Source organism: Paramormyrops kingsleyae, chromosome 11, assembly GCF_048594095.1.
Source record: "Paramormyrops kingsleyae isolate MSU_618 chromosome 11, PKINGS_0.4, whole genome shotgun sequence".
Classification (NCBI taxonomy): Eukaryota; Metazoa; Chordata; class Actinopteri; order Osteoglossiformes; family Mormyridae; genus Paramormyrops; species Paramormyrops kingsleyae.
The window spans coordinates 10,285,911-10,304,668 of record NC_132807.1 but is presented as its reverse complement, the minus strand read 5'-3'; the positions used below and the strand labels follow the sequence as shown (position 1 = coordinate 10,304,668).

General features: G+C 50.4%; 1 protein-coding gene across 7 annotated transcripts in view; it reads right to left on the bottom strand.

Moving 5' to 3' along the window:
* Positions 1 to 18,758, bottom strand: part of myo9aa (myosin IXAa) — a 106,297-nt gene that overhangs the window by 9,610 nt on the left and 77,929 nt on the right. For 6 of the 7 annotated variants that reach the window (XR_011993770.1, XM_072718007.1, XM_072718009.1 and 3 more), the window contains 14 exons: positions 17,526 to 17,601; positions 14,312 to 14,449; positions 13,981 to 14,020; positions 13,765 to 13,887; positions 12,486 to 12,566; positions 12,019 to 12,129; positions 10,044 to 10,166; positions 7,104 to 7,253; positions 5,276 to 5,583; positions 3,407 to 5,110; positions 3,227 to 3,326; positions 2,510 to 2,722; positions 620 to 723; positions 250 to 377 (listed from right to left, as the gene is read on the bottom strand). Coding sequence is in view for 6 of the 7 variants with exons in the window: in XM_072718007.1 (XP_072574108.1) it covers positions 250 to 377; positions 620 to 723; positions 2,510 to 2,722; positions 3,227 to 3,326; positions 3,407 to 5,110; positions 5,276 to 5,583; positions 7,104 to 7,253; positions 10,044 to 10,166; positions 12,019 to 12,129; positions 12,486 to 12,566; positions 13,765 to 13,887; positions 13,981 to 14,020; positions 14,312 to 14,449; positions 17,526 to 17,601 (3,399 nt within the window). In the remaining variant the exon portion in view is untranslated. The remainder of the gene's footprint in view (positions 1 to 249; positions 378 to 619; positions 724 to 2,509; positions 2,723 to 3,226; positions 3,327 to 3,406; positions 5,111 to 5,275; positions 5,584 to 7,103; positions 7,254 to 10,043; positions 10,167 to 12,018; positions 12,130 to 12,485; positions 12,567 to 13,764; positions 13,888 to 13,980; positions 14,021 to 14,311; positions 14,450 to 17,525; positions 17,602 to 18,758) is intronic. The other variant, XM_072718012.1, reaches the window with a different exon arrangement.

Below are 18,758 nucleotides of genomic sequence, written 5' to 3'. Positions count from 1 at the left end.
ACTTACTTAGCAGAAATTTCCCACTGGCTGCCAGTGTGGTTAGGAGGTTATACCTCTGTGCCAGCAAAGACCAGAACAAGCTAGATCAAGAAATGAGAGATTCTGATACCTGCTTATGGACTTATTTTGAAGAAATGTTTTCTTAGGATATATCACCATCCAGTCATTGTGTGTATATGTGTCTGCGCACGTCTGCGCGTGTTTGTGCACGGGCCCGCATCTGCGCATGTGTGTCTGTGTACTGCTCACCCTCTCCCATGAACAGCCCGGTGTCAGTCAAGTCCCCCCCAGGTATGTCAGCGGTACTGGCCAGGGATCTGATCGCCTTCTTCTCACCCTGCTTCATTTTCCCCCAAAACCGCATCTTGCCTCTCATCCTGCCACCCAGGGAGAACACAAAAAAACAAAATGTCAAACTCGCACAGGACACAAGAGACGGCAGGTTAGGTCATCATCACGTCCAACATCATCCTGCCAGAGAAAGAACACAAACAAAAGGAAATGCGCACCGACACCAAAGGGTGAGAAAACTGGAAAATAAACAATAATAAAGGAGGGTCCCGCTGTGGAAGGTGTTCCCCATTTTCAGGGACAGACCCCAGGCAGGACAGGCACATACCTGCCGTCCGTGTGGGAGCTCTTCCTCAGCGAGTCCGCCTTGGCCAGATCCCCTGAGGAAGCCGCTTTATGGCTTTTCTTCTGATTCCCACCAGCCAATGATGCCTGCAACGTTAATGGATGGTTGCAGCTTCAGAGTGGCGAGAAAACTACCCGCTGTGATGAGGTCATGTGACAGAGCTTCCCAGTGGAGCTCCTCTGGAGGTGCTGACGGACACCCATGAAGATCTCAGACACAGCAGCACTGCTCTACACTAAAAGCTTACAGACTGAGGCGAGACCATACACCCTACTGAGCAAAGAGCCAGGAAGGATCCATTTTCAAACAGGACTATGCTAAACGCATATTCCCATAGCAAAGGAAGAGTCTACCAAACGTAAACATACCAAAACTACCAATTCCTTATGTACACTTAAATGCTGAGGTCATACAGGAATTACTCAAATGGCCTCTTCTGAGGTCTAAGCATAACACCCTATATTAATGTCCTAAGAGATGTGATACCTTTCCAAGTGTTTTAAAGGTAATACATTCCTGCAGCTCTAGGTGGCAGTGTAGTACTAGATTAAATGACTGATCCTGCTTCTACCGTTCGCTGAAGTGCACCATTGCTGGTCCTGTCATGCCCTGGCCAGAATCGTGAGATGCAACAACTCCTTTGTTCCAACTCCTCCCGTCACTTTCAAAGCACTGCTTAGCCAAACAAATCATCTAATCCGTCAAATCAAGCACCAACATAAAGTGTGGCTTTGTAGCATTTGACGCTAAGTCATTTGTTAAAAGACTGACAAGTAGTGACGCAACGCAAATAGTGATCAACAGATTGCGATCTACAGATTTACAACACAAAACCCCTTCAAGTGGCCGTTTCCACAGGCAGCCGTGCAGAGCTCCGCCCTGGGGGAGGGGCCTAGCTGAGTCTGAAAGTAGATTAACTGAGTTCGGCATGTCACCAGTCACACCTACAAGGCCTTGCCCAGCAGTCACACGTCACATTACGTCACCACTGCGACACAGGAAAGTCAAGTCCCAGAAGAAAGGGTGAATGAATCGACATGAAAGCGGTGAAGCCTGCCCCAGGCACTTCGCTGGGGCCCCGGGCCCCCACGGAGAAGCACAGCACCGACGGTGTGGGAGAAGGGGGAGACGACGACGACATGCCGCCTCAGACGGCTGGTGTGGTGGCCTGAAGCATGCAGTAGCTAGGTGGGACCAGCTGGGGGTGGCAGTGAGAGAGGGGTGGCCTCGTGTGCCAGACTGGAGCTATAAACCACAGTATGGACAGCAGAGTGGGTTAGGGTCAGCTACTCTCTCGCGGGCAGGGCAAACACGCTTCTGATCAGAGCCATCCTCGTCTACAAGGACAGGACAGCTGATTATCACACATTCTGGACTGTTTAAGCAGGATGTTTTAAAGAGAGTCAAGCCAAAAGATAGGGCAAGTCTCTTAAAGCATAAGTGTTGTAGTTATCTGATACAAATTTCTTTTGCAAAAGTGTTCCTTTGTCCAAATGCTGAATATTAACTTTAGCAATTACTTTCATTGTGTATGTTAAAATGGATAAATGCAGTAATAGACAAACAAAAATCTATGAATTATAAGAAAAGTTGTAAAAATTATGAGCAGTATTTTTAGAACGACGCCAAAAGGATTATTAACATATTTTGGCGTGCCATTTTAGCCATTTATTTATTTTCCCTAAAATTTCAAAAGGTGTTTCCCCGTCTAGAGTAGAGCGGAAGACGCTACAAAGAATGTGGAGCACTGAAGCGGTTTAGTACTGCGATTTTTCCCAGGTGGGGGCTGGAGGGATTAGCAGTAGAGAAACACCCCCAGCAGCATCCCCCCACCGGGAGGGGCCCGGTGGGGCCCTGGGCTCATCCATTTACCATTTCTGAGTCACTGAGATGACTGTCAGCTGCCTCCCCCTCAGTGTCCTGCTCTGGGGGGGGCACACGGGGGGACAGAGGGGGCGGGGACAGGTAGTCACCCCCCTCATCCTCCTCCGAGTCGCCCTCCCCTGCGGGGTGTGACCCTCGGCTCAGGAAGTCGGAGCGTGTCCGTGCCATGCGGGCTCTCTTTTTATGGCCAGCTGTGGCGACCTAATTAACCAAATGATAACAACACAGGTAAACGCCTCTGGCTGCCGCTGCTCGCTTGTCCGTCAGCCCCGTGACCCATCCGCACCCGGCCAGATTCTAAGGTAGGACACAATCTAAAGTGGGGATTGGGGCTTTGGGGGCTGGGACTCTGTGGGGGGGGACACCTGCGGATGCGGCTTTGCATTAGCCGAGGAGGTTGAGGGTAAATATATACACATTTATCTCTGTGCTGGAGACAAAACAAGAGATATAAGAATATACTCAACAATAAACAGAGCTTTAAAGACATTACATTAAATATGGAAACTACATTAAGGACACAGCTGTGCATGGCTATGGAGTGCTCAGTGCCACAGCGTGCTCAGTGACGACCGGCTCTGTAGGCACATCTGCAGCCATCGTCTAATTCCTGGCAGCCCTACCACACCCACCCCCTTTGACTCAGTGGTTTCTGAAACCTTATAGAACAAATGACCAGTTCAGGAAGTTCGCTTCTTTACTCACCTCACGTCCTTTCAGCCCCTTGGAGGACCGGGAACTTCTGAGCCCTTCATTCTTTTGGAAAGCCTTTGACCTTTCCTGATTGGCAATGTCCTTATCGGACCTGTAACATGTGTAAACACTTTGAAAATGCTGTCCTGTTACACGGCTACAGTGAATAAAAATGCCATGTCTGTTACTCACTTGGAGACAGTCAGCTTGTTGTCTTTTGGTGTGAAGAAGATGTTTGTTGGTTTGGTGGCTGTGTTCAAGCCCTGGATGGGAACTTTAATGTGTGGCCTCCCTCTGGGAAGACCCTCCTGCAACTCCAGGGTCAGCTTGGGTGCCCACCCATCCATCACGGGCCTTCCTTCCAAGGATGGGATTGGTTGATTTAGGCTAGTCTGTGGAGGAGGCTGCTTTCCATGACGTATGAGGTTTTCGGTCATCTGGGCATCCAGGATTCCAGGAGAGGCCAGGGTGCCGGGCAAGTGGAGATGGCCTGGTCTCTCTGGCTTGCGACCTGCAGGTTCCTGTGCCAAACCTCTTTGTCTGCTCTGCTCAATCTTCAGCAAAGCCTCCCCCCGCTGCTTCTCCAGAAGGTCCCTCTCATACTGAGCATAGCACTTCCTTTGCTTCTTGAGGTTCTCCGTCTGCTGTCGGATCTGCTCCATCATCTCCCTTTCTTTCTGCTGCTGCTGCTGCTTCAGGCGCTCCTCTTTCTCTTCGTTCATCTTCTCCAGCCTCTGGAGGACGGCCTGGCGGTTGGAGTCCTCTGCCCCAGGAGTGCACGGGCTCGTCTGGACAGATCTGTCCCGGAGCTCGGCTGCTTTTTGCTGACTGCCATAGAGCGACGAATCCTTCTGCATGCTGATGAGCACCACCAAGGGCTTCTGAGAAGGTTCTTTCATCTCTTTAAGGTGGTTTGCTACTTCTGCTTGCTGCATGGCAGGAGAGGAGTCCGTGATGGGTTTCTCGTGGGGTGGGATGTAGAAGGTTGGAAGGTTGTTTTCTATTTTGGGAGAAGGACCTATACTCATGAAGTCCGCCCTGAAACCAGTGGAGAATCCATCTGAGCTGACAGGTCCTGGTGGACTTGGAGACGTTGGACTGCTTTGCGTCTGCTCAGGGATCACAGTAGTAGAGCTGGTACCTTCCACTTCCACAGTGACATGCAAGTCTTTAGGATAGTCATCTGTACCGTACAGCTCAAAGCTCCCTTTGTGACTCTGACTGTGAGGAGTTCCCTGAGGCAAGTGGATATCCACTGAAGCCATCTCAGAAGGCCAGTTCCTCTCCTGGGTCGGTGACAGAGCCCCTGTAGACCTCTCAGAAGGCCAGTTCCTCTCCTCAGATGGTGACAGAGGTTCTGTAGACCTCTCAGAAGGCCAGTTCCTCTCCTCAGATGGTGACAGAGGTTCTGTAGACCTCTCAGAAGGCCAGTTCCTCTCCTCAGATGGTGATAGAGGTTCTATAGACTTCTCAGATGGCCAGTTCCTCTCCTCAGATGGTGACAGAGCACTTGTAGACCTCACCTTCAGCAGCGTTAAGCTAAACTTTGCCTGCTCCAGTTCCCTCTTCCTTCGTTTCTCTCGCTTGACCCTGGTCTTATGGCTGGGATCCTCCAACACCTGAGGCATCTCTTTCCCCGTCAGCACTCCAGCTGATGAAGCTCCTGCTGTAGCTCCCGAGCTCGTGACCCTCAGTCCCTCCTTCTCCTCCTCAGCCTGCTCCTGGGTGCCTCCCATGGCGGCACCAGACCCCAGGGGGCCCCACTCCCGCTCCTGGCACAAGCGCTCCTCCCATGTGCTAAGATCCAGGCCAGTGGTGGCCAGGATCCCATCTTCTGGCTGAGGTCTGTCCTGTAGCTGCCTCTCTCTTAGCTTCTGGGCTTTCAGATCCTTAAATCTGACGAGAGAGAATTCAGCAACACATGGCTGTATTACAGAAGGACCAAGGGCAAATGGAACGTTGGCCAAACTAACCGCGACATTCATTTCCATATTTATCATATTTCTGTGAGCAGCGCCCTGTTTCTACATGGCAGCACTGAGTGAATAAGGCAGGCTGTACCTCCTCCTCGCTGCTGCTCCCCTTGCTGCGGCTTGCAGGAGAAGCACGGAGCCCCACATCCTCAGATAGCGCTCCCTCTGCCGGTGGCCGCGCCAGGCCGCCTGGATGGCGCTCGCTGCCTCTGCTCGCCGGCGTCTCCACAGCCGCAGGTTCCTCTGGATGACCAGAGCCGCTTCCCGCCAGAGCAGGAATTGACGCCGCTGGCTGAATCCCCTCCAGGCGGCCTGAAGGCACAGTGCGGCACGGAGGACGCGGTCCGGCCCCGCTGCCCCCCCGGCGCCTTGCAGCCGCCGTCTGCGCCACCATCGCTGCACAGGGAAAGGAGAAGACACGCTTTTCACTGTCAGCCTCACATGCTCCAGTACTTTCTAACGGACAGAGCAGTAACATATTACAATATTTCTTAAGCATGAGACTGAATGAAGGCAACAACGCCCACAACTGTCTTGTACACGTTAACAGGAATTTTAGGTTTTCAAATGGACATACTATAGTAAGTTTCACAGGGTTCCCCCAATTCTGGCAGAATAAATTTCCATGACTTTTCCAAAACTTTTCCAGTACCACAAGAAAATTTTCCAAAATCCACAAGTTTGCTTTGATTTGATGACCATGCAGTTTCAGATAGTAATTGTCCTGCCCCGATCGTCCGCTCCTTCCATGTGCCACGCCCCCTCGTTAACCTCGTGTGGGATCCCCATGTGATCAGCTGTTTCTGCTTGTTGTCATTAGTCCTCTGTATTTAGTCCGCGTTTCAGTTTGTTTCCCCAGTCCGGTCATTGTAATGTCACTGCGTGTTTTCTTGCCTGCCCTTTTTATTAAACCCCGTGTTCCCTGATTTCCTGACTGCCGCTCCTCTGTCTCCGCTCCGCGTCCCGCATACGGCACGACAGTAATACTACAATTTTCGGTACGATAATAGCCAATGTGCTTACCAAATAAACACAGATGGTGGACAACTTCCACCAATGTGCAAATAGCATTCAATTATTAAAAAAATTATCCCAATATTAAAATTATATGTACCTTATGATTGGTAGAGGCAAACTGAGTCAAAAACGGGAAACTGATCAATAAAATTCAAATAAATAAATAAATAAAACCATAAAAACTGGAATAACAGAGCAAAAAAGAAGCGATCTCAAATACGTAAAATCTGCGCGGAAACGAATGTTTACCAAAGTAGTTAACTATTGACTTCCACTCGTACATTTCTGTTAGCGCGTTGCGGAACGAAGCTGGGAAAAAAATGAACAAGGCTAGTTTCCGAAAGTTTTCCGTAACTTTTCCTCCCTATCCAAGAATTCCAAAACTTATCCAGGGCCTGGAAAAATTATTGAAAAATTCCAAAATTTTTCCAGGTTTTCCATGACCGCGGGTACCCTGGTTTCACTTTATAAGACAATGGAGAACTTTTGTTTCGTTAGGGAGAAGAGGACTTCAGAACGATAAAATGCCAACAGAATCACACCACAGTCACCACAGGACTTACCAAACCCTTTCATACCAGTGACACTTATTTACATTAATAGCTTCAGTGTCATTTCCACTCAGCGACCCTCTTTTTATTGACTGACAGCATCCATTAGTCAGAAAAAGTCCTTGATGACAAAAAGCATTCAAACACATATGAACACTATGGGGACCTCGGCCTCCATTCAGTTTACTCACCGTTCTGGATGAGCTGCAGATGATAAGCAAAGCTGATCTATTCAAAGTGCATCAGAAAGTCATGTTACGGAGAGTAAGCAAGACAGGGTGTGGCGGCTTGGCTGGCACCATGGTCAGAGAGCGCAGCCTGGTACCGCGTCAGCACAGAGACACCCACCTGGATCAGGCACGCCGCCAGCCGCATGACGAGGAAGCGCCTCCTCTCCAGCGCGGCTCGCCAGCGGAGCTGTAAGGCCACGATCCGCCGCAGCACCTCCTGGTGCAGCAGGTCCTGCAGCTGCTGGCGCTCTGCCTCCCGCAGGAATACCTGGGGGGTGACATGGGGACGGCATCACATATGGGGCGGGGACGGCCCTCCCCTTGGCCAGTCACGCCCCGGCCCCCGACCAGCCTGGAATGCCCAGTGTAGGCCGCTGATGAGAGCCCGGGGGGTCAGTGACAGAGGTACACTCTCTACACACGGTGGGTGCGTGGGTGAGTGGCACCCTTGTTTTGGACACATAACAGGCTGAAACTACTGCATATCTATTTTTAGCAGACATTAATGAGAGAGGGAACATTGCCCCCCCCCAGCCCTTGGACAGAGCTGCCTGATTCCCAGGTATTGGGCTCAGATCCCGTCTCAGCTAGCAGTGTGTGGGACTGCCAGCTTACGCAGGTATCCTCCCGCAGGCTAAAGGCTATGCTCATGGGGAATATGAAGCCTTGGAGTGTCATTGGCGTGATCCTGTGTGTGTGTGTGTATGAGCGAACGTGTCCCTGAACTGGGGTCCCCATCAGGGTGTGTCCTCTTTGATGCCCTCTCTGATGAGCAGCATTTCCTGGAATAGGCCCTGAATCACCCCAACTTTTATGTGTCATTATGTTGTAATGATCGATACAGAAATGTACATGGCTGAAAATTAAGGATAAAATGTCTGCATAAAGTTCAAATAACTGTTTATATTTAACTTCCAATTTCATTTAATTAAGGGCCCGACCACAGAGGAGCTTTTTAACCACCTCAGCGACCTCCGCACCAGAGATAGGGGAGTCCACCCCCAAGTCCCCAGACTCTGCTTCCTCATTGTCAGCGGGATTCAGGAGGTCTTCGAAGTACTCCTTCCACCAACCCACAATGTCCCGAGCTGAGGTCAGCAGCACCCCATCCCCACCATAAACAGTGTTGATGCTGCACTGCTTTCCGGCCCTGAGCCTCTTCGAAGCTGTCCGGAAGTCGTTCTCCATGGCCTCGCCAAACTCCTCCCATACGTGAGTTTTTGCCTCAGCGACCGCCAAAGCCGTGTTCCGCTTGGCCTGCTGGTACTCATCAGCTGCCTCCAGAGTCCCACAGGCCAAAAAGGTCCAATAGGACTGCTTCTTCAGCTTCACCGACCACCTTACGGCTACAGCTCCGGTCAGCCGCCAGCCACAATGGAGGCAAGGAACATGGCCCATTCGGACTCAATGTCCCCCGCCTCCCCTGGGACATGGGTGAAGTTCTGCTGGAGATAGGTGTTGAAGCTCCTTCTGACAGGGGATTCCGCCAGATGTTCCCAGCAGACCCTCACCATACGCTTGGGTCTGCCAGGTCTGACCGGCTTCCTCTCCCACCAGCGGAGCCAACCCACCACCAGGTGGTGATCGGTTGACAGCTCCGCCCCTCTCCTCACCCAAGTGTCCAATACATGCGGCCGCAAGTCCGATGACACGACCACAAAGTCGATCATTGGACTGTGGCCTAGGGTGTCCTGGTGCCAAGTACACATATGGACACCCTTATACTTGAACATGGTGTTCATTATGGACAATCCGTGACGAGCACAGAAGTCCAATAACAAAACACTCGAGTTCAGATCAGGGGGGCCGTTCCTCCCAATCACACCCTTCCAGGTCTCACTGTCATTGCTCACGTGAGCATTGAAGTCCCCCAGCAGAACAAGAGAGTCCCCAGGAGGAGTGCTCTCCAACACCCCTTCCAGGGACTCTAAAAAGGGTGGGTACTCTGAACTGCCGCTCGGCGCATAAGCGCAAACAACAGTCAGAACCCGTCCCCCCACCCGAAGGTGAAGGGAGGCTACCCTCTCGTCCACCGCGGTAAACCCCAATGTACAGGCACCCAGCCAGGGGGCAATAAGTATGCCTCTCCCCGCGAGCAACTCCAGAGTGGAATAGGGTCCAACCCCCCTCATGGAGACTGGTTCCAGAGCCCAAGCCATGCGTTGAGGTGAGCATGACTATATCTAGTCGGAACCTCACAACCTCGCACACCAGCTCAGGCTCCGTCCCCATCAGAGAGGTGACATTCCATGTCCCTAGAGCTAGCTTCTGCAGCCAAGGATCGGACCGCCAAGGTCCCCGCCTTCGGCCACTGCCCAACTCACACTGCACCCGACCCCTATGGCCCCTCCGTCAGGTGGTGAGCCCATTGGAGGGGGGACCCACGTGCCTCTTTCGTGCTGTGCCCAACCAGGCCCCATGGGTGCAGGCCTGGCCACCAGGTGGTCGCCATCGAGCCCCACCCCCAGACCTGGCTCCGGGAGGGGGGGGGGGGCCCAGTGACCCGCGTCCGGGCGAGGGAAAACGTGAATCAATGTTTTTACTCATCATAAGGGGTCTGATGAGCCACACTTCGTCTGTTTCCTCACCCAGGACCTATTTGCCTTGGGTGACCTGGGATCACTGGAACATTCAAACCCCACCACCATGATAAGATGTCGGCCCCAGGACAGGCATTTAATTTTCAGATTTCTAAAACACTATTATAGTAGGAAAAATCTGAACATAAAATGGCCATTTCACTCTTAAAAAAAAGAATGTACCCCAACTTTTGAGCCACTCTGTATATGCTACCCATGCAGCCTGTATACCGTCTCATCCACCCATCCACCCACCCATCCATCCATCCATCCACCCCAGTGCAAGGTTGCAGTGGGCCTGGAAGCAGCCCCAGGAGGCCCAGAGGACACTGCCAGCGAGCAGCTTGGATGGGACGCCATCACAGAGCACTTACACACATGCACTGGGGTGCACATACCTGCACGCACACACATTCACATGACAACATGAAACTCTCTGCAAAAACACAAAGCGTTCAGGTCCGGCGGCCTGCCCGTACCATGGTGTGTCCCACTTGGTATCCGTCAGGGGTAAGGCTGGCCTGCTGCAGGAAGGATCTCATGCTTTGTGGGGTGATGCTGGAGGTGTCTGGCAGAAGTGCATGGAAGTGATGAGCAAAGTCCTGCGGAACAGCACAAATAGACCTCCTGTGAGCTGGGCGGCGGGCCGGGCAGGATAAGGCCCCCTGTAAGCCGTGTCGTGCGACTGAGACTGGCCTGACATCATCATACAACAACGCCGGACACTGGCAACCTGCTTTCGGCAGACGACAGCCCCTTCCCGCCGGGAAGCTGCAGACCTGTTTATGTAATTATCAGGGGGGGGGGGGGGGGGGGATTTCATTAAGGATAAGAAGGTCTCTGTGTTCACATGGCTGGGTACGGGGGGAGTGGCTGAGGCCTTCTGCCAGGAAGGGTACTGTGTCACTGCATTTGGGGAACAGGGGAACACAGGGCTGTGTTCGGGAGGGGGACTCGTGTAAACCGGGGGATGGAGCAATGCTGCCGACATGCTGGAGAACCCGCATTAATACCAACATCGCATGCTGTGCAACTATCACTGTGCAAGACCTGCAATAATGATGCTGTCAGCCCAGCTGATTAAGTTACGACAAAACATTTTTACAGGCGCAAAAAGAAAACTGGTCAATTTTTGCAATTTTAATGATTGTTGCCTTTCAAGAAGAACTGCTCATTAAAAATATTTTGGATACCATAAAGATGATAAAGTGATTTGCCGGCACTGCTTAATCTTTGTTGGCACAGGCTGACACACCAGCAGTTTATCTATTGATTTACATCTCAGAATTCAGTCTAACCAGAATGTGAGTGACTTGCCTTTCAGACTACAAACAGATAAACTGCAGCCAACTGTAGCCAAATAAAACTTATTTTGGTGAAATTTCCAACTCCTTTTCATAAATATTGCAATATATTTTTCACAAAAAATTCAAATATCACAATATGATTGTTTTCCAGTGTCATCCAGCCCTATCTGGCATGGCAATAAATGAATGGAGTAGACTATAAGCCAAAAAGTGGTTAAAATTGTTATTAAAAATAAATTGCCATTCACCATTACTGCCTAAGGCACTGGCTATTGAATGTTATTGCATGCTACTGCACTTGAGCTACCTCTGCAGTTTATTATCATTTTGTATGGAAAGATAAATATACTGATCCATACACAATATTCTGTATGTATGCTTCCGTGTGTGTGCGGGCGGGATAACTGAAATATTATTCAAATAATGTCTGGGGCACAAGTAATTCTGCCTGTAATTCCCATTTGTACTGGAGGCTGAACGTTTCTGCAAGACGGGAAGTCACAGAAAGCCAGCCTCACTGAGCAGGAGTATCTAACATCCTGCCCAATTGCAGGGGAGGGGAGGATAATTCCAGTGCTGGGGCAGTACAGACATTAAGGTAACGAACTGGGGCAGTGCTGAGGCACTACAGACATTAAGGTAACGAACTGGGGCAGTGCTGAGGCACTACAGACATTAAGATAATGAATTGGGGCAGTGCTGAGGCACTACAGACATTAAGATAATGAACGGAGGCAGTGTTGAGGCACTACAGACATTAAGATAATGAACGGAGGCAGTGTTGAGGCACTACAGACATTAAGATAATGAACGGAGGCAGTGTTGAGGCACTACAGACATTAAGATAATGAACGGAGGCAGTGTTGAGGCACTACAGACATTAAGGTAATGAACTGAAGCAGTGCTGAGTCACTACAGACATAAGGTAATGAACTGAAGCAGTGCTGAGTCACTACAGACATAAGGTAATGAACTGGGGCAGTGCTGAGGCACTACAGACATTAAGATAATGAACTGAGGCACTACAGACATTAAGATAATGAACTGAGGCAGTGCTGAGGCACTACAGACATTAAGGTACTCAACAGAGCCAGAGCGCCCCCCCAGAGGGGGCAGTGCTGTGAAGCCCAGGGCGACCAGGCCTGACCTGGAAGGAGTACTTGATGCTGTATCCTGAGCGGCGGATGCGCACAGTCTCCAGCATGCCAGTGTAGCGGAGCTGTCTGAGCACCAGGACATCATTGAAGCGGAGGGGCAGCTGTGGAGAATGAAAGGCGACTGTGAGCGATCCTGGCAGCTGCACAGACTCACACTCAGCCTTCACATGTATTTTCTGTCATGAAACATCTTGCCGTTCATGCTAACTTACATACAAATCACATCATCATAGCTTCTCTTGTATTAGAGGCATAGAACAAACCAGTAGCTATTAGTTATGCAAGTAAATATTTAACGGGCTGATCTGTCAGCTATAAAATGTTATCATTAATCTTCGGGGAGATTTTAGAAATGCTCCTTATTTGCTTCCTTGACACAGACAAAAAAGCAGGCGGAAGGCGAAAGGTCTGGAACCCCAGTGGGGTCTCACAGACCCCCTGTGCTATGGGGACATACCTTTTCTGCATTGGAGCGGATGCATTTCACAAAGTAGGGCTCAGACTGGCCCAGTGTTTCCATCAGCTTGTTCAGAGAGGCCTGCAACACAGGGTGGGGTTTCACTGGACATATTCATGCCTGGGGGTGGGGTGAGGGGCTTGGGCCCAGTGGTCAGATGGTTTCCTTTTCATGTGTGAATGTTATTGTGAAGAGCCCAGGGCTTATTGTCTGACCTCCCCCGCTGCCTCCGAGGTTCGTCCCCTGACCTCCCCGGCCACCTCCTGCCCTCTGCCTCTGAGGTTCGTCCCCTGACCTCCCCCAGCCGCCTCCTGCCCTCTGCCTCTGAGGTGCGTCCCCTGATCTCCCCCACCGCCTCCCGCCCTCTGCCTCCGAGGTTCGTCCTCTGACCTCGCCCAACGCCTCCTGCTCTCTGCCTCCGAGGTTTGTCCCCTGACCTCCCCCAGCTGCCTCCTGCCCTCTGCCTCCGAGGTTTGTCCCCTGACCTCCCCCAGCTGCCTCCTGCCCTCTGCCTCCGAGGTTTGTCCCCTGACCTCCCCCAGCTGCCTACTGCCCTCTGCCTCCGAGGTGCGTCCCCATGACCTCCCCCACTGCCTCCTGCCCTCTGCCTCCGAGGTTTGTCCCCTGACCTCCCCCAGCTCCCTCCTGCCCTCTGCCTCCGAGGTTTGTCCCCTGACCTCCCCCAGCTGCGTCCTACCCTCTGCCTCCGAGGTTTGTCCCCTGACCTCCCCCAGCTGCCTCCTGCCCTCTGCCTCCGAGGTTTGTCCCCTGACCTCCCCCACCACCTCCTGCACTCCGCTTCCAGGGCTCATCCCCTGACCTCCCCTGAAACCTCAAAATCCTCCCTGAATTTCACACTTATTAAAACCTTGAACTAACCAGCTCCCATGCCTGACATGCCTACAGCAGTGTCCCCAACTGGAGCCCTTTGAATTCAAGTGACATGATGTCACCGAGCTTTGGACTGAGAGTTCGTATAAATACACACACTAAATATAACACTCCAGCAGCAAGATGAAGGGTCCTGAAAAGCATTCGAATGAGTTCCTTAAGCATTGTTTTAGTGCCAAGAAATATTCCCTGCTTTTAATTAAGGAAGTTCTGATGAGAGAAATCCAAAACTTTGCTGGGTTTTAAAAACAAGATGTAGCTAGAGAACAACAACATGGCAGTTCTGTGTGAACACTGAGTTCAGGCCTGCCAGAGGTCTGCACGCGAGCCATTCTGAGAGGGTGGAGCCGGAGCAGGATGGGGGGGTGGGGGGGGGGGAGACATGGACCTGGAACTGAGCACTGATGCTGGGGGGTTTCTTCTTCTTGTGGAGGTGGAGCAGGGACTTGGTGATGCGGTCCTGCAGCGTCAAGCCACTCAGGTACTTCAGGGACTTGATGTCCAGGAGGTGCTGGGGGGGGGGGGGGGGTCACAGTGAGTCAGGGGCGGACAGACAGCCCATCAGCGTGGCTTTCTCTACGGCACTACTCAGAGATAGCCTCACCTTCGGAAGGCATGGCTTCGTCTTGTAGTTCCTGTTCCGCCTATTCAAAAAAACACAACGTTAAGTTTTTGGAAGGTAAATGGAAGGAAATTATTTTGAGTTCACTTTGTGAGGCTGTGGGGGGGTGCCCTTATTCTGAAAAGAGGGAAATTCTTATTCTTATTCAACAAAAAAAATCACTCAACTTTTGATGGGTGACTAAATGCATGAAGAATGGAAGAATGTAGTTTATATGAGGGCCAGACGTGAGTATTCGGGGTGCTATAAAAGCTAACGTCAAACAGCAAAGAGAGCAGAGCCGAGAGACATTCCCAGAATGCCATGCACTCACATGAGGATGCCATGGGCTCTCTCCAGCAGCTTGCTGCTAGTGGAGTTGAGGAAGATGCCATCATCTTCCAGCAGAGAACCCGAGGACAGTCGGCTTTGCCTGCTGGGCCGGCCGTTCCATCTCACACCCAAAGTGTCCCTGACGTGCAACAAGGGCAGACGCCTGTCCTCAGTCCACATCCACATCTACATACAGTGCTGCTTGAAAGTTTGTGAACCCTCCAGACATGGTCACTGTTTTTGTGAAAAACATTAAAATAACGTTATTACACATACATCCAAATCCCAATTTGTAAAGCACACCTTCCAAATAATGGACACACAAAAAGATATTTTTATTATTTAATTCAACAAAGGCGGTTTATTTCACAAAAACTGAAAATTTAACGTGTGCAAAAGTATGTATTAGTAGCTTGTGGCTCCTCCTTTTGCAGCCATTACTTCAACTAAACATCTTCTGTAACCACTAACCAGTCTCACATCTGCTTATGGGGATTTTTGCTCACTCCTCCTTGCAGAACTCAGCCAATTGAGAGAGGTTGGAGGGACATCTGGCATGTACCAACTTCTTCAGGTCTCGCCACAACATTTCAATTGGGTTAAGGTCCAGACTTTGGCTGGGCCAACCCAGAGTGCGAATCCTCTTTCTCTGAAGCCATTCCATTGTAGTTTTGCTGGAATGCTTTGGGTCATTGTCTTGTTGCATAATCCATTTTCATCCCAGCTTCAACTCCCTGACTGATGGCAGGAGATTCTGGTCAAGTATTTGTTGATATGCCGAAGAGTTCCTGGTTCCTTGGATAATATGGAGTAGTCCAGGTCCAGAGGCAGAAAAGCAGCCCCAGATCTTCACATTTCCACCACCATACTTCACTGTTGGGAGGGGGTTCTTTTCTTCATATGCCATGTTGGCTTTTCTCCAAACATGTGGGTTTTGATTGTGACCAAATAATTCTATTTTGGACTCGTCTGTCCAGAGAATGGACTTCCAGAGAATGGACTTCCAGAAGGCCTTCCAGTGCAAGCAGCACTGTACATACATATAAATACTGCACATGCATACACACATACAGACAACCAGACATACATACATATACACAGACAGACTGACACATACATACCTACATACATCCATCCATTTACCCCGAGGCTCTGTCCAAGGCAGTTATACAATTGAGGAACAGCTACAGAAGCTAATACATAGATTGTGTCTTCAAGTGAAACCTGTTCATCAAGCTTTCACCCAACGACCGGCTTCCACACAGCGGCCGGCTTCCACGGCTTCCGCACAGCGGCCGGCTTCCGCACAGCGGTCAGCTTCCGCACAGCAGGCCGTCTTCCAAAGCTTCTGCATGGCAGCCCACTTCCACGGTTTCCTCACGGCGGCTGACTTCCTCACATAAGGAGAGGCCGTTTCCGTAAAGAGGATGTCACAATACCTGGTGATTTAAAGACCTAGGAACAGGACTGCAGATACGCTCACTTCCCTGAAGTTACAGGGGCACAGGATCATTCAGAGTTCACAAATTGCAGGGCCCAGGTTAAGTTCCGGAAGAGCTTGGTCTCTACCTGGCCCCACAGGCTGGGGGGGGGGGGGGGCGGCAGAGACCCAACAGAGCTCCACCAACAGCAGTCCCTCTTGCAGCCTTCAGGTCAGTGTCAGTTCTGACCAGAGACAAATGTGACCAATAAGCTATTCTAAATGTAGCCTAACGATGCTTTTGCCCTCAATCCCACTCTACTCGCCCTATGGAGTCAGGCCCAACCTTCCTCATGCACAAACAGTTAGATTAAGCCTTGCTGGCTGCAGCCGATGGCGGGAGGAAATGCGCAGGACTGGAAACAGCCACTGGATTTCTGGTGGGAACACGAGACACGATAAAGCCCCAGGCGCCCCCACCACTGCGCTCACCCCCCTGAACTGACATTCTGAGCTGCCAATGGAAAATCCCACAAGTAAAAACAAGTGCCAGCCACAGCATAAGCCAGCAGTTCAATTTCAGAAGGACTCTACTCAGATTCTACTCCGGGATTAATTGGGTTTTTTTTTCCTCTCTGCTGGTGCTAATGTTGCAAGTTGAGACGTTTTAAATACATTTTTCTAATAGTGGTGGGGGAGGAGGGGCAGGAACGATCCTCTTGCTGCTGCTTCACGGCACTGACGCAGACCTCTGCCTCGCTGCTCCCTGGTGAGTGATCGCTCCGTTTCTGAGCCGGCAGGGAACTAGGAGACCAAGCCAATCTCACCATCCTTCATTCAAAAGTTCAGATTTTGTTCCCCTTTTGTTTTGTTGTTTTCCATATCATGCAGAAATTCTGCTACCCATCCATCAAAATTAAATATTAATTATGCTGGCTCTTCATCGTCACGTCAGTCCAGTGCAGCACGTTCAAATCACACATTTACACACAGACAACATTATTTATTGATCTCATGGTGAACCTCCAGGTTTGTTTCAAACAGCTAACAATCTTAATACTGACAAATTCAATGAAATGCAGCCCCAAGGACAGGGACAGATCTGTAACTCCTTGAGTGAACATACGTGAGGCACCTGGTTGGCCGAGAGGTACTAGCGGGTCTAATGTTAGGGGTCTGATTCTCGGGCTGCTGCTGGGTAAGCCTCTCATGCCGTAGGAATGACCCGATGGTTCCTGTGGTTACGGGATATTCATCAGCCGCCCCACTGCCTTTATGGACGCATAACAGTGGCCTTAGATCATGCACAGGAAGCAGGCGGTAACACCCCCACCCCCCCGAAAGTGAGTGAGGCTGTATATCACGCTGGGCACTTTTTTATTAATGGCCCGTGGCCGATGTGAACAAAAGCACCGCTGTATTGCCTCCCCGTGCCACTGGCCCCCAGAGCAGACAAGGCAGTAATCTGCAAAGCGCGTAGTAATTAAAGAAGTATGGGACTCCGGGAGTCATGTGTGCCTTGGGGGCCGATGGGGGTCACTGCTCACCCAGCGAGGTCACAGGGAATTGGACGCAAAGTCCGGCCACCACACCACAAGCCCATACTCAGACGTGGCATGCAGCACAAACAGATTTCTGCCTCGGTGGAAAACTAAAAGGCCCTCAACAGAATTTGGACTTCCTGGCAGATCTACAAATCAGACAAACGGAGGCATTGCCTAGAAGGCCCAATCACGGCACTGGGCACACCCCCAGTCTATGTGTGGCAGACGTGAAGCAGACCAGGGATCCCTACCTTGGTGCTTTCTCACTGAGCGGGTTGGCACTCTGCAGGCTCGACAGCGGGCTTCGGGGGGTCTTCCGGGTGATGCCTGACAGCGCAACAAGAGTGCACATCATAGGGTGATCTTAACAGCCAATGGCATCAGGTGATATTCAGGGCTGTCTGGCTTTGGGTTATCACATATTAACATATATAAAGATGGTGCAGTTAGAGTGAATTAGTTTTCCTTTCCTTGTTGTTATTGAGTACATGAGAAATAACGTAGAGAGGGACCGATGCAGCTTTATATAACAACGTTAAATAAAGGTTTTACACAGAGCCAAACTGCTGGCTGTCAGGGACCGTTAAACGGTGATCTTACATCTGAAGTTAGTACAGGACGCCAAATGAACTTGCAGCCATGAGGATAGCGATGTACATTGTGGAGTGTTAGACTGATGCAGTCTCACAGCATCTGTAAACTGCTAAGATTCTTGACACTTTTTGAAAGGATTACAAAAAAATGTAAAAAAAAAACACTGCCACACACATACATGATCAGCCTTGACATTAAAGTAAACAAGCTGAACCATAATCCATGGCTGCTGCATTTTAGGGGAGTGACTGAAACAGGAGATCATTGTGAATAGTTGCATTACAATCCAGGCCCACTGAATCCACTTCCTCAACATCGATCTTCCGCCCCTTTTAACCTCATCACAGTTTGGGTGGGGCTATTCTGTGTGGCATAGGACCCAAAGCTAGGAGAGACCCTGGGTGGGACTCCAGTCCAGCTCCTCTCCTACTCAATACAATAGTTTCCGTCTACAGTGAGCATACAGTATGGCTATAAAGAGCCATTTTACTATAGTGTGACTGTAACAGAGCCATTATACTGCAACACGACTGTAAAAGAGCCATTTTACTCCAGTACCACTGTAACAGAGCCATTTTACTCCAGTACCACTGTAACAGAGCCATTTTACATCAGTACCACTGTAACAGAGCCATTTTACAACAGTACCACTGTGACAGAGCCATTTTACTCCAGTACCACTGTAACAGAGCCATTTTACTCCAGTACCACTGTAACAGAGCCATTTTACAACAGTACCACTGTAACAGAGCCATTTTATTCCGGAATAATGATACATCAAAGACGTTCAAGTTAAAATGAATCCTTCAAAGAGCATCTTCAGCTTGTAGATTTCACGTGAGTCATTTTAACTGAATACAAGTAATCCTTTGTGCATCTGCTGTGTGTCT